The sequence below is a fragment of the Accipiter gentilis genome, chromosome 2, assembly GCF_929443795.1.
Source record: "Accipiter gentilis chromosome 2, bAccGen1.1, whole genome shotgun sequence".
NCBI classification, from domain to species: domain Eukaryota; kingdom Metazoa; phylum Chordata; class Aves; order Accipitriformes; family Accipitridae; genus Astur; species Astur gentilis.
In genome coordinates, this window is record NC_064881.1 from 27,323,658 (window position 1) to 27,338,998 (window position 15,341).

A 15,341-nucleotide genomic window follows, 5' to 3' on the forward strand; every position below is an offset into this window, starting at 1 on the left:
TCATAGAGATTGCCCTACGGAAATTCCTTCTTGGGCCAGGCGCAAATGCATGAAGAATACTTGGTACATACACATTTGCACCCCAGATGATCTCGCCCTCTTACTGGGACAAACTAAACCATCCTAATAAGAGAAATGTCAGCAAAATTTGTCAAAAGGCTATTTCAGAAGTTAAGGGGTCCAAAAGTCAAAACATGCTAAAATTCTCCAGAAGCGAAAATGCTGACCTACCTCTAGGTGAGGCTACCCAGCTGCCCTCCTGTAGAAAGAAGCAGCAGCTGTCAAAGGATTCTACAATTAAGAAAACAAGACACTGACATGTATTGACAGTTCTGGCAATGTTAAGGTTAATTTAACCTCCTCAAACTGTGTCCACTGTGCTCAGACTACTATTTCTTCCCCTTCAGCTTGAAAGACTTGTAGCTCTCTAGACTCCCCCTCCTGCAGATGAGGAGGGATGAGAAGCAATGTACTGCAGCCACCAATGCCAAACCGTGCTGGTGTGTAGATTGTATGATTAAAAAAAGACTTGCCATGCTGACCTGAAGATACAGGTTTTACAATCCTCTTCACCGAAGCAGGCACCTAACTACCTTGACTCACCTAAGCTTACGTGTGCTACGTCTTGGCAACATTCTCATCTCCCAGAAAGGATGATGCCCAATATTCAAATCCCAGGACCAGGACAGAAGAAATCCTTCTTCTGCTATCTTGCTAGTAAACTTTTTTTCTAAAACAAAGCAAAAGAAACAAAAGACTCTGTATAATAAATCTATTCTGCTAATTTACTTCACAACATACCTAAAGTCCTAAATAATTAGAAGGAAAGTTAGAAGACTTTGCACACTCATAACAACAAATCTTGCCCACCTAATTTTCCAAACAAGTTGAAAACCCACATCCAACTACACACGTGTCACTTGGCTAGCAAGGAGGACTTAACTTACATTAATGAGCACATGCCTTCATTAAACATAGTTTTAAGTTTAGCAATATGACAGAATAATCTATTGAAGGAGGAAAGGGACAGGATTGAAATTGCAGACTCAGTTCTTTCCTGCTACTTATCACTAACAAATTAATACAAATTAAAAATCAATATAGCAGGATAGTGCGAGACAAATGCTAATGTCTATGAAGAGGAGATGTGTTAGAGCCATCATCCCTGTGCTGCCAGGCACATCACTAACTCTGCAGGACTGGAGAGGACAGGGCCAAGGTGCTTTCCCCACCAGCAGCAGAATTGCATCAGCTTCCCCTCTGCACTTGATTTCCTACTCTCTCATGCCCAAACCATCATCATCTTACATAGACAGGACTGGTACCAACTTTGAATTTTTTATAGTGAGGAAGCTTGTCACAGGGCTACTCGAGCTATTTGCTTCTGTCATTAAAAATGACCACAGAGTGAAAGGGAACACATTTATAATATTTCATCTTAAGCATTTTATCCTAGACTATTTGCAAGGCCACTGATGACTCCAGTAATCTTGGGTCAGTCAAAATCCAAATCACATCAGCCTCAGGTGGAAAGCTGAAAATGAACGCAAAGGATCTGACATGTGACACTAACCACGCACCATGCAAGAGCAGGTTTTCCATTCTTCAAATGTGACTTTGGCAACACTTGTTGAAGTTAATGTGCAAAAATCAGTATGAAAATAGTATATAAAGCTCCTGGACAGAAAAAAGTTTTCCTCACAAGCCTTTTTAGCATAAAGTTACATTTTGACAAATTTATTACACGGTTGCACTTACCACAAGAAGGAAGAAAGAAAACTGGTGCCATGAGTTAAGAGAGACTTCTTCTGTATGACCTGCAATTTAGGTACGTTTAACACACAAAATGCAGAAATTTCACTATCATGGCAACTCAGAAAATATTCATGAAGGTGACTTGCCACATATTATTTAAACTGGATTGATACCCTTTTATTTTTTAATTGCTCTAGGGAGGGAGACCTTCTGAAAAAAAAAAACAACAACAAAAAAATCACATCACCTTTACATTCAAAAATATCAATCCTCTTTCGGTTCCGTAGCACATGTCTTGTAAGCACATGTATACTTATTCTCCTATCAAAAAGGCAGCTACAAATACCTAACCTTCAAAGTATTTAACAGAATTAAGCATGTATTTAATTTTAATTAAAAAAAAAAAAAAATCAGGCATCTTTCCCTTGTCAGTAACTCCCCACCCATGGAATTGATCCTTAAATCCTAGAGTTGTTTCTCCTTTAATGTAGACAACTATCTTTGCATGCATACGTAAAGATGACAGTCCACTGTACCCTCTTTCCAACTACTTCATAGCAACCTAAACATTTAATACATATTCCTTTAAAGAAATTTGAGTGAATTTATTGTATAAAATTATGATTGGCATGGTACAGAAAAGTTCCTTTTAATGCACATTTCCCATTAACTTGTACACAAATATTACAAGTATCGAGCAAAATGCAAAAGTCTTAAGAACTAATTCCATACTACAAAAGTGTTCACATAGTGAAGTTACTCTGGTTACAAAATGTCATGGAAATAAAAGCACTTCAAAATACATATTTGGGAAATGTTCTCGAATAATAACACAACCTTAAGTTAGTTTAAAAATGCAAAGAGATACCCTCTTCAAAACACTATTGTTGATTTGGCAAGATGGAGCAAAGTTCAGATCAGTTCATTTACTGAAGGATTGTTCTTTCCAAGAAAAACAAAATAAAAAACCTTTAGTTAAGAAAGGGCTTAATTATACTATGATGACAAATAACGCCATCAAAAAGTTATCTGGCTCTCTTGTTTTCACACAGGAGCTGTCAGAGGCAGAGATGCATAAATGAACACTTCCAGGTATATAGAGATTGCCTTTTCAAAAACAAACGAACCAAAAAAAATACCAAGCCCCAAAACAACAGAAAGGAGACAATCTGAACTTTGTTGTGTCATTTAACTAGCTCAGTTCCTTAGGTCATAAGACCCAAGAACAGCTGTTTGCAAAGGATACATACTTAAAGAACAAAATTGAACTTCCACTACCAAGGAATGCGTAGATGTCAGGTTATGCAAGTACTATACATCCTCACAGTAAGACTGTTAGAGGCTATCAAATCTCTGCTTCCCAACGACCTTGAAAACCTGCTATTCTCAACAAGACAAAAATGCTTGAATGCAACAAACAACCTTACAAAAAGGAGGCACCATCATACTATTAGAAAACAACAAAATTTTGAAGACTGAAAGCATCCTTGAAAACTTACACAAAATAACTACAAAATAAGCAATACATTACATTATTTTTGTATCAGATGACTTGCATGTATTTGAGCAATTGAACATTGGTACGTATTTCTACATGAAACTCACACCTACAAGACATCATGTTCAGGCATTATTGTTGTTTTCTTTTTACACACACACACAAGTTACTATCAGGTTATCCAGTCTATTCAAACGCAGTGAAAAACAGTCCACAGCACACGTAAAAGGAGCATTATCCAATACAGTGTTGTCTTGCAAAAATGGAGTCAGAATTCCTGAGTCTCAGAGACATTACTGTCCTCCTCTGTTACTGGATTATTTATTTTTCCAAGGAGAACCTCTAGTTTTCGTATCTTCACTCTGATGAAATTTATAATAGATTGCGTCTTTTAAAAAATGTAGAACTTTTAGCAAAAACATGCCAACCAAAGTGAATTTTTAAAGCTTCTTAAAGGGGGGGGGGGGGGTCACTTACAAAATAAAGGCCACCTTCATTTACGATTGGTACTGCCGGTATCCCATCACTTTGTTTAAAGGAGAGATTTAGCTCCCTATTCTGGAAGCCTTATTACATGCAGTCATGCAAGTTGAAAAACTCCATCCTTTTAACAATTAAAAATATTATAAATAGGACTAACATGGAACAGCCCTTTGTTACAATCACCAAGGTGGTAAAACCAAAGCAACAATTAAGTCATGAAGTCTCCTTCAAACAGTCACTGCAATCTATTATAACTTCTGTATTTTCCCTTTTACTTTGCATATTACACAGTGTAACTTAAAATGTTATTTAAGAGCACTTCAGTCCCACAATGTAGGATTTAAGCTTGTGTGAATACATACGCATGGCTCTGCAACATTTTTAATGACTTACAAAAATACATTCAACCAAAACTTTATATAGGGTTCTTTTTTTTTTTTTTAAATCAAAAATGAAGGAAAAGCCAAATGGTCCCATCATTAGCCAAATAATACACCCCAAGTTGTAGAAGCAATTCCAAAGCAAAAGCACATTCAAGAATAACATACATTGAATTGCATACTTTCTCATTCATCTTTATCAGTAATAAAATTCTACTGCATATAATTATTCAGCCTTATAAATAATGCAAAGCAGAAAAATATTTACCTCTGTGCTACTTTTCTCAATTTATAGAAGCATTTCTCAGTTTATAGGAGGCAAAGGAAAAAACCTAAAGTGCAGACTACAGGCCATGACAGGCATAATAAATGACCAAAGGTGCAGCCAAATTTGCATTTACATCTTAAGTTACTTCATCATCTTTCTTTTCTTACTAGAAGTCACCCCATGTGCAATTGAAGAGCTGGTCAGTTGGTTTGTGCCACAGTACAACCTGTAACCACTTGTAATTTTTTGAAAACTAGTTGAATTGTCCATAGATATTTCTAGGCAATAGCTTAGGTTCACAAAACCTTACTTTATTAATACTTGAAATCACACAATATTGACACCTCCTCCAGAGAATGCTACTGTCCTTTTGTTGCAGTATGTGGTTGAACCACTGATGTTTGGTTGACTGTCTTTAACAAACGATGTCTTCATTTCCATTTCGCACGCTACAATAGCTGCATTCAGTTCCACTTGAGCTCGGTGAACAACATAAAACATGAGTCCTATACTTATGACAATCTGCAAATAAAATAAAAGAGTGTTGCAGGCTACATAAACTGTAAGCATGAATACAAAGCAACTCTTCTGAACAAAACAAAAAGTCGTCGACACAAAGATTCATGGAGGCATTTGTTAACTCAATGCTTCACGGGCAAAACATTAGAAGGGAGATGAACTTAACCAGTGAGTGGCTCTAAATGTACATATGCTAACAATGTAACTAGCATCTAAGAACATAGTCATTACATAGAACTTAAAATATTTATATGAATTGAAAAGATGTTTTCTTTCTTTCCATTGACATCCACATACTTGTTAGAAAGCAATCCCTTCACTTTCTCTCTTGGCAAAAATGTTTCCACAAATTAAGTGGTGTATTTCTGTAAGTCAAAAGGCGTGTTGTTCTCTGTGTACCAAGTGAATAATAGGTTGAAACTGTACTGAGCATCTGCAACTTGCAAAACAGCAGAGACAGAGGATGATGCACAGTAAAGGAAATAAAACTTCTTGTCCTTGCCCCTCTGGTATGGAAGATAGCAGAGAGGAGCAGTGTCACTGTGCTTCTCAGATATCAGGACTAAACAGGACAGATCAGAGTTTCTGAGTGACTTATAGTAGTCTGTATGGGAAGAACTTGGTTTCTGGAGGATGGCTCAGGGAGGGGACAGGATGTTGGTGGTATGATTTTGGGGTGTTTTTTTTTTTTAAGAAGGAGATATTGTCTAAAACTAGGGGTTTAGTTCAGGGTTTTGCTCTAAATTTTATTACTAACAATTTTTAAACTTTCACCACAAAAATTATCAGGAATAAACTTGGGACAATTTTTGCTTAGAAATTACTCATTCAATGACATCAGCATGCACAGCACTTCCTAGAGCAGCCTTTGGTTTCAATAAAACACCAGTTAAATTTTCAGTTGAGATACTCCTTAAAAAAAATAAATATCCTCAAATAAAAAAATATCCATCTGTCTCATAGTGACAGTCCCTTTGAAAGAAGCAAATTCCTCTGCCTTTTTTAAGAAGGTTTTATGAAACTAGCTGGAATCTGCAACTTCTTTCAAAAAACCAAAAAGGTTATATTGTTTACAACAGAACCTAAGTTTTTACTCCAAAATGTGAACTTCATTATTAATTGCTAGGGTTATGTTTTAACATTAAGGACTATCACTTAAAGCATCTGTCAGCATGGCATAAAAGATGCTAGAATACGACCAAGTAAGATGATTGACAAGTACAGTCATAGGATAATTGCAGCTGGAAGGCATCCCTAGCAGTCTCTATCCCAACCTGCTGCTCAGAGCAGGGCTGGCTGCAAGATCAGACCAGGCTGCTCAGGACTTTTGTCCAGTCAAGCCTTGAAAACTTCCAAAGATGGAGATTTCACAACCTCTCTGGGCAACTGCTCCGCTGCTTGACTATCCTTGTGGTGAGAAAGATTTTCTTCACGAATTCAAGTTATAAATTTCAAAAACTGGCCAATGTAAGAGTCAAAAACAGACTACAGACACCAAATTCTGAATACAGAGGAAAAATTCTATTCTAAAAGCTTAGCCAAATATTTAAATTTGTCTTGTTTCAGAAATATTACTACCAGTAACCTAGTTCCCTAGATGAGTAATTTAAAAAAATATATACACACAGACAACTATGAAATGTGAAGGATTTTTAGAGTTATTTACTAAATCAAAGTCCCATTAAAGCCCAACAAGGCAAAGCACCAGGCAGATGCCTGAAAGTGGGAGAACATAAGTAATTCCTCCACTAACAGGCTCCCCTTGACTTAGGTCCCAAGGATTGCTCTCAAGGAGGTGAGCACTCCTATTCATTCAGCCTCTCCAGCTAGCACTTACCTAAGTGACAGTTATGGTACAACCTATATATAATCCGCAAAGAGGAGCCAATGTCATTTAAAAAAAAAAAAAAATGGAAAAAAAAGGGAAAGACCACTAAAAACTACTACCCTGGAAATAACATTTCATGACTAAAATGAAAGCTGATCAAGTAACCATTTATTTTCTCTTTGATCTATTGATCACATTTACAAAGGCATTTTTAATACTCATAAACCTGTCCTATGAAGTCTATAAATTATATGTTCTTTTTAAGAACACATAATTTGGGGGGGGTGGGGGGGGTGGTTCAAATGGTTCTAGACTTAGTTTTCTATCTTAGCATTGTTAAATGTCAGCTTTATGACTGTAAAAACTGAGGAAGATAAATGACTGCAGTACCAACTAAAAGTCTGCAAACCATGGTAACTGCTGGTCAAACACAGCCTGACGCACCGACGCTGTCAGAGCAGGTTTTAATATATAATCTGGTTCTGAAATACTACCTCTGTGCTCGTAATGGTCTCAGACTTAAGGATTACCGCCAAGATTTACTGACAAATTATTTCATTGGCTAAGCTCATGTAAAGGTACTATATACTTCTCACAAATTTACTCACTTGCAAAATTAGGTGCATTTCTACAGCACTTTTCATCCTAAATACCTATGCAAAATCAGGAGTGTTCAATGCTAATAGTGAACACTGAACAGGTGCTGAGTCTAAGCACCCTGAGCACACTACTTCACAGTCAGTGGCACGTCAGCTTTTGTGTAGGGGGGCGTTGACAAAGTCTACAATTCAGCAGGAAATTACCACAGAGGGCAAGAGAAGAAAACTTGACAAAACTGTGGCAGAAAGAGAAAAAGAGAACACTGAGTAAGTTCTGCTTTGTGTCACGTGAGGTATGAAAGAATTAAATTTTTCTAACAGAAGAAAGCAAAATCAAAAGAGAACAGTACACTGGAAACCCATTTCCCTGGGTATCTAGCAGTCAATAAGCCTGTGAAAAAGAAACGTCAGCTCAGCTTTACACAATCTACTGAAAATACCAATAACAGAGCTATACATCAAACACTTTTTAAAACCTGTTACTTTTCAATACCACATGCCATACTTGCTTGGCTCTCAGTCTGTAAGAGGTCAGCTGCCTCAGACTAGGGAGCTGTTATGCCAACAAAGAGCAGCTCTTAAGCCCTGAGACATGCATTGCCCCAAGCCTCCTGCAGCCCACCCCGTTTACACTGCAGGCTGTACAGTCTGAAAGAGAAATCAGCAATGCTGAATCTCTCTACGTCTCATACATGTTCCTACAGGCATGCAGTTTCCCAAGCTAAGATTCAATGACTTGAAGAGACAAAGCTACAGGAAGGAAACTTGCCTACTGTCTCCAGAAGCAAAGTCCTGTCTTGAATCCCACTGGTACAGCAGATGAGCAAGAAATTAGGGGGATAAAGAAATAAACTCAAACACAAGAAAATGACTGTTTCCATGAACCATTGCTTACCCAAACAGTCAGAGACTGACATTACTGTTACCAAGGTCTATGAGAGCAATTATTTCATCTTACCTGTAAACTGAATATAAAATAGCCACTAACACTTTGTTCTGCAATCACATCCTCCATGGTGCGCAAAGTAGTGCCCAAGTATGAGTTTAGGAGCTGAGTAGGAAGCAGCCCAACTGAAGAAGCCATCAGGTAGTTCGGTAGTGACAAATCTGTAATCTGAGTAAAAGAAAGTGTAAGAAAGCGAGCACAGCTCCAACACAATCTAGGTGCAGAAACCACCAGACTGCTGCTCCCACAAGCATCCATGCAAAAAAATGAAATCATTTATTACATTCCTTCACTGAAACTTTCCACTGTATGTGAATCTAAGATAACACAATAAAACAGTACGTGGCTAGTTTTCATCTGGCCTTTTTGAAGTTACTAGGTTTTATTTCATTTCATCTTACATTACACAACATCTCTGTGCAAAGGTCATTAACTAAGGATGCAATTACACTGTTCATTGAAGATGTTTATTTCTTCATGGTGAACGGAGCCCTACAATTTATGAGAATTTGCTTGCGGGAAGAAATTACTTTACCAAATGTGAAAGTCTAAAGCAAAAATCTATTTGCTTTGCTTTTTACATGTATGGCAACTAATAAAAGAGGTAACTGTTCAAAATGTCACTGTATTAAATATGATCTAGGTAAACGGAATGGCAGATACGATTTGCCTCTGCAAGGGGCGCTAAGATACATATATCTATCAGTGATCTCTAGTAGCAATATCTATTATCTATCAGTGACACACATGGGTATCATTAAGATTCTCTACCAAAGATATTTTGTGTCACACTTTAATTAGTGAAAAAACCCAGTATATGGGGCTATAGCTGTTTGTTAGTTTCTCTGGAAAAAAACACTAATAATACTTCAAGATATTTTCCTCTCTTTGCTGTGAAATTTCTGTTCTGAGTCAGTATGTGGACAGTTTACAAGGGAACAAAGTACACAGCACTAGCTAAATTAGTATCAGCAGCCATTGGGAAATATTAAATTCAAGAGCCAAGAGGGCAAAAGATATTTACATAAGAAAAATGAAAACAGGAGGAAACTATGGGTTAAAAATTAGTATGAAAAGGGTGATTTTGAAAGAAGCAGCCTAAGGAATTTTCCAGACAATTCAGTTGATCACATAGTAATAAAACAAGTTCTAATTAAGAACAGCCCCTAACACTGGGAGCCTACATTGAAATTATTGACCTTGACAGTTTTGTACAATGTCGAAGACAAGAGAATAGCAGCAAAGTTACTCATTTCATCATCCTATTCTTAAAATAAACTTTGGTTACTATGAAAGTCACAGTGCTGAATTCTCAGAGCTCTAAGCACCATCAGTGTTAAGTTTCTGGGAGGACAGAAGGGCAATGGCAGAGGAGAATGCAGTGAAGCATAAAGATTAAGAATAATTCACTGGAACAAGACCCATTAAGCCAATTCCAAACTTCACACTGCAAATTACACATCCCACAGACTGAAATATATACAAGCAACGCAAATAATACATCTCCCTTTCTATAAAAGATTAATTTAGATTTCAAATGAAAAAGCACTATGGAATTATGTCAGAACTTCATATTTGACTGATGGTTTAAGAAGTCTTACTTTTTATTTATTTATTTTAAAATTTATAGTAATCTCAGCCATGTAATAAGAATGCACAACCAAAACTTGCCATATTGGCAAGGGAATGAAGGAACTGCTATTAAAAGTCTCTGAAATACTAATGCTGAGGCAAGATTTGCTAAGTAGAACACTGTCATTAAATCTAATGGAGCTGGGAAACTTCCCAAAGATTGTTTCAACACTCCCAGGCACCTCTTTCATTTCTGTATACATATTAAGGACATTTTGGTTGCAGAGCAACATGTTTGCATGGCTGGATCTGGTCCTGCAGCAACTGGACCTCCTGGGCCATGAGAGAGACTGTTTCCAAACAAAGGGGAGGCTGCCAATGGATACGCTGGACTGAGACATGTGCTTCCCACTAAAATGAAAGTCAAGGGCAGGGGGCAGAATTTACAGGTGCCCTTTTAACTGCTGGTTTGCAGGGTTTAGACCTACAGTGGTATCCTTTCCCCCGGAAGGCAGAGGAAGTAGACAAATTTTCAATAAAACTTACAGCTTTTAATGTCTTTCCTTCTACGAAACTTTAACTGTTCTAGAAACCTGCCAGACTGGGGTCTGTGTGGCCAAGCTGCCAAACAGAAGCTACCACGACTCTGTCTCTACAGAAAGCTCAAGTCAGCAGAAATTAACAGTGAAATCCCAATGCAAGCATGGATGCAATTGTTATAGGCCATACCGATGTGTTAAAACAAAACTTAAGAACTACCTAACCACTCTGGTAACAAAAGCGTTAGCCAGAAATTCTCCCACTAAACCTTGGACAGGCCTTGTCCAGTAAAACTTTTGTGTATTCTTTGCAGCTGACACCTTTGGATCAGTCCTGTCAAAGAATAAATGCTCGTGTCAGGACTTTGTTGGGAGCTCACATGCCTTTGGGGATTGCAGCAGATTTCTCGCCCCTCAATTTATGAAATCCTGTGTTTCAGGTGAGATAGCAACCGAGACCAAAGAACAATTCTGATGCTCTTTACTTTCTCCAGAAAACCCCACCAAAAAACCCAGGTACCAAATAATAAACAAAACAAAAAATAGCTAGCAACTTTCCAACAAGCAAAGTAAGCAGCCCCTGCATGTTCCTGCAAAGCTGGTACCATTTCTTGAACTCTGATTTCACTGTGTGCATTTCTCGAACCGGAGATGCACACTGGGACACATTATTTCCTCTGTACAATATTCCTCTCAGAGGAGAAAGAAGAAATATGAATTCTGATCTAAGCTACACCTGGCACTGCAAATAATCAGTCTGCACAAATCTAGCTCCAGGGACCCAGTAGTGGGAAGGAGGTGATAACCTGCATACCAGCCCTCCTTCCAGACCTGCCTTCAGAACACTCAGCTGTCAAGGGGAGAGGGCTGTGCATGGGCAAACACTTAGTAAAAGCTATCAGGCCACGCTGGCACCACAGGAACGATAAGTAAGCAAAACCCACTCAAAGAGAAATACAAACATGCTTTCAGTTAAGAAGTTTCTAGGTCTTCCAGAAAGGCAAGTAAATACATTACCCCAATGCTCCTACTATCGGCTCTTTCCCAAAGAGCAGCAGAATGACCTTAAGAAGCAAGATGTTCATGTCTGGCTGGTGAGAAACTAAGACATTCGTGTTAATTTTCCTCTAGTGCTGTTTCAAATAATATGATCCCATCACTAATTAAATGCTAGGAAGCTCTTCCTTCCTTCTGTACATTCCTCTGCAATTCAACCTCCCCAGAACCCTCAGCAGATGGTACACACCACTAAACTAGTGCTTGTAGAAACTCATTAGTCCCAGCCCTGCAGATGACCCCTCTCACATCAAGGTTATGCCTTGTCCTGGACCTCATGTGTCACTTCCTCCCTTCACTCTCACTTAAGTGTTCTCAGTATCTCCAGTTTACTTAAATATGCACACAGAAAACACGCATAGACCAGACTGCTGGCAAATTAAAGACGTGCAGGTTTTCTTAAGTTCACTGTTCTTTCTTCTACTATTAAGAGCAATCCTTTTCAAATTCATTCCTGAAGTTGCTAGCACAGGGAATAGATAGATAGTTAGGGCACCCCAAATCCCCTTGCATTATAAATGTAAGTAGACCATTAAATTTTCAAATAAATCAAATTTCAAAGAAATGACAACTCAGTTTGTGTAGGCAGAATTTTGTATTCTATACGTAGCTTAAGCTTGACTCACAGCAAGAAACTGCCTTGAATTCCCAGATTTGCATGCAACATTTTATTTTGCAGTAATCTAGTAGTTCATATTAAATGTTCTCGGTTAAAAATTGAACACACTGTGCTCTATTTGACTATGCTGCAAAGTAATAAATCCAGAATAATAAATGTAAACCAAACTAATTTTAGCAGGCAACATTCAAGTTATTTGGCATACTCAAGAATCTGGTTTCGTCTCATTTCCTACCTGTTATTTTAATACTGATACCTTCCACTTGAAAAGAAAATTATTTAGCTTGCAGTACTTAGAGAATACAAAGCACTGATCTACAGCATCATTTTAATATTGCACTGGCCTGAATACTCTGCTGAATCTTGTTTCCAACAGAATGGTTATGCCAGGAAGAAAATCATTTTAACTCAGTAATTCTCTGGTCAGTTCTTCATATCCAATACTGCCCTACAACATCTGCTGACTACTTCAAGTGACACCCAGAAGCTGTGAACAACCAAAGCACAACAGCTCTCCCCACTTTAGGAGAGTCACACTAGAGCAGAAGCTTCATCTGCTACACCAGGACCTTGGGCTCCAGCGGTACTCTGCTCCTGGCTGCATGGGTCTAAGCTTCCTCAGTACTGCAGCAACACAGGTAAACAAATAAAACAGCTGAGGGCGGGTCTTCTCATTCATAACAAGGAAATGGTTAATGGATCTGCTTAAAAAGAAATTATAAGTTGCTACAGCTTTTATGGGCAGGAGATTGCAGCTCATGAGGCAAATGCCCCAGCACACACAGTTTTATACACAGCAATTTTAAATATTTGTTGTGGGTGTTAACCCCTAAAAACTGTGGGGATTAATTTTTTCTTAAATAACAAATTTGGTATTCAGTGACCCACTCATTTCAACCAGATGATTCTGCCAAAATTAAGCAAGTGCTTCAGAAGGGTACAGGATCAGGAGTGCTGATGGGGGATGGAAAGCGTGCTATAAGAAAGCGGCACACCAAAACGCTTGTTTATAGGGTCTCTTACATTAAAGAAGATAGGAGTTAGTGTTAAACATTGTAAAGTATTTCACAATCTGGTTTGCTCTGTTTTGATTTTACCGAGCTAGCAGACACCACTGAGGCATAACACACAGCCAAAGCCATATCCTTCAGCCAAAGCATTCAGGAAGAATTGACGGTCTGAAATTGTCATCAGCATGATGGCACTCAAAAGCAATACCCTCTATATTCGTCTACACTTTCTCCTTTAAGATGATCAAAGAGAACAGTGAGATCATAAGTTTTAAATAATTTTTCTTAAAGAATGTACCAATCTTCATCTAAAAGTAGAAAGAAAAGCAAGTCCAACCCTTTTCTGAACTCAAGTTTAAATTAACTTTCAGTACCACTCTGGTGTACCAAGTCCCTTTTCAGCTGTGAGCCTACATCTTAATGCTCTGTCCAAACTGCACAGCCTCTCTTGTGTCCATGGACTTAACACTCTTTATGGATTTGCTAGATGTATGCTACAAACAACCACCAAACTAAGCAAGAATTTTAATCTGTCTGCTTCTTTCTTTCCAGTATGGTTATTCATATTAAGCAGCTGAGGGAGATCTGGCAAGACTGCTTAAAAATCCAACTTTTCCTCCACTCAGATCACTTTAAAAACACAAGCACTTTAAAACTGCAGAGTTCTCCGCAGATTTTGCTACACAGCTCTTCGGTGCTTCTTTCTAACACCAGAACAGAGTCTCAAAAGCCGGAGAGCAACTCTAACGCAATGCCACCGAGCGAGGCACCTCGAGAACCTGCCCGCCGTCCCTCCGCGAGCACGGAAGAGCCGCTAGCAAGAGCAGGCAGGGGGGAGCTGCTTTTTTACCGTTGTTAAAAGAGAAAGAAACCAAAGTTTCTTCCCGGGAAAGGGGGCAACCTCCACCAGCCACCCTGGCCGCCACGCTGCGAGCCGTCCTCCCAGCCAGAGTGTCCTCCTTGGCCGCAGCCACCGGGCTGGGGCACGCGGCCCGGGCCGGGACTCACCGCGAAGACGGCGTTCTGCAGCCCGAAGGGGATCGGCGTCAGCCGTGCCAGAGCCACCACCTTGAGGCCGCCGCCGCCCTCCACGACGCGGACGACGGCGCTGAGCGTCTCGCTGCCCTGGATCCTGGCCCGCGCCCAGCGGGCCAACAGCCGCTTGCAGGCCACATGGGCGACGAAGGTGCCGACGAGGACGCCGAGCACCATCAGCCCCATGCCCAGCACGAAGCCGTAGAGGTAGCCGGCGGCCACGTTGAGCAGGATGTAGCCCCATCCGCAGGGGAAGGACACGACGATGAAGCCCACGGTGAAGAGCAGCACGCCGGCCAGGCTGTCCAGGCTCTCGGCCCAGAGCAGCAGGTCCCGCAGGTACTGGCGCACCAGGGCCAGCGAGGCGAAGCAGAGGGCCGCCAGGACGCACACGCTGAGGCAGCTCTTGCACCAGCAGGTGCCCAGGAGGCAGCAGGAGCAGCGCCAGCCCCGGGCCTCGGCCAGCCCGGGCCCGCCGCCGCCGCCCGCCTCGGGCAGCTGGCAGAGCAGCAGCTCCGCCGGCGGCAGCCCGCCCTGCTCCGCGTAGGGCCCCAGCAGCAGCCCGCCGGCCCCCGCCGCCTCCGCCGGGACGAAGCCGACGGCGTCCCCGCCGCCGCCTCCTGCCGCCGTCCCGGCGGCTCGGGACAGCCAGCGGCCCAGGTCCTGCCGGGCCCCCTGCGCCGCCGCCTGCTTCACGGCCCGGGAGAGGAGCTGCAGCGCCGCGGCCCCCGCGCCCCACATCCCCTCGCCCCGCCGCCCGGCCCTAGCGCCGCCGAGCCGCCCGGCCCCGTCGCCTCCCGCCTCCCCACGCAGCCTGCGGGCAGGGGCGGCCGCTCCCTCATCGCCCCGCCATGGCCCGGCTGCCGGCGGCGGAGCCCAGCCGAGGGCCGGGCGGGGGCGGGGAAGCGGCAGTGGGGAGGGCGGGGAGGAGGGGGCCGCGCTTCGCCGCCGCCGCCGCGCGGGCCCGGCGGGCGGAGGGGCCGCGGCGGCGGCCTCCGCGCTGCCTCCCCTCTCGGCCGCGCCGCCGGGGCTGCGGCGTTAGACGGCGGCGCCGCGCTCTCCGTCCCGGCAGAGGCAGCGGCGGCCCTGGCGGAGCGCGAGTCCCGGGGGGCGGCAGCGGCGGCGGCAGCAGCAGAAGCAGCGGCGGCAGCGGGGCTCCATCTCCAGGTGCGCTGGGCTCCCGCTCCGCTCCGGCAAGCGCCTTCTCGGAGCGGCGGTGCCGATGTGGCAGCCC

At 41.9% G+C, this 15,341-nt stretch overlaps 1 protein-coding gene across 1 annotated transcript; it reads right to left on the reverse strand.

Moving 5' to 3' along the window:
- Positions 1-2,335: 2,335 nt before the first annotated feature.
- TMEM64 (transmembrane protein 64) lies at positions 2,336-15,059 on the reverse strand. The gene is made up of 3 exons (XM_049825059.1): positions 14,081-15,059; positions 8,289-8,444; positions 2,336-4,906 (listed from the first exon to the last, which is right to left on the reverse strand). The coding sequence occupies exons 1-3, from the start codon at positions 14,846-14,848 to the stop codon at positions 4,712-4,714; spliced, it is 1,119 nt and encodes a 372-aa protein (XP_049681016.1). The 5' UTR covers positions 14,849-15,059; the 3' UTR covers positions 2,336-4,711.
- Positions 15,060-15,341: the final 282 nt, after the last annotated feature.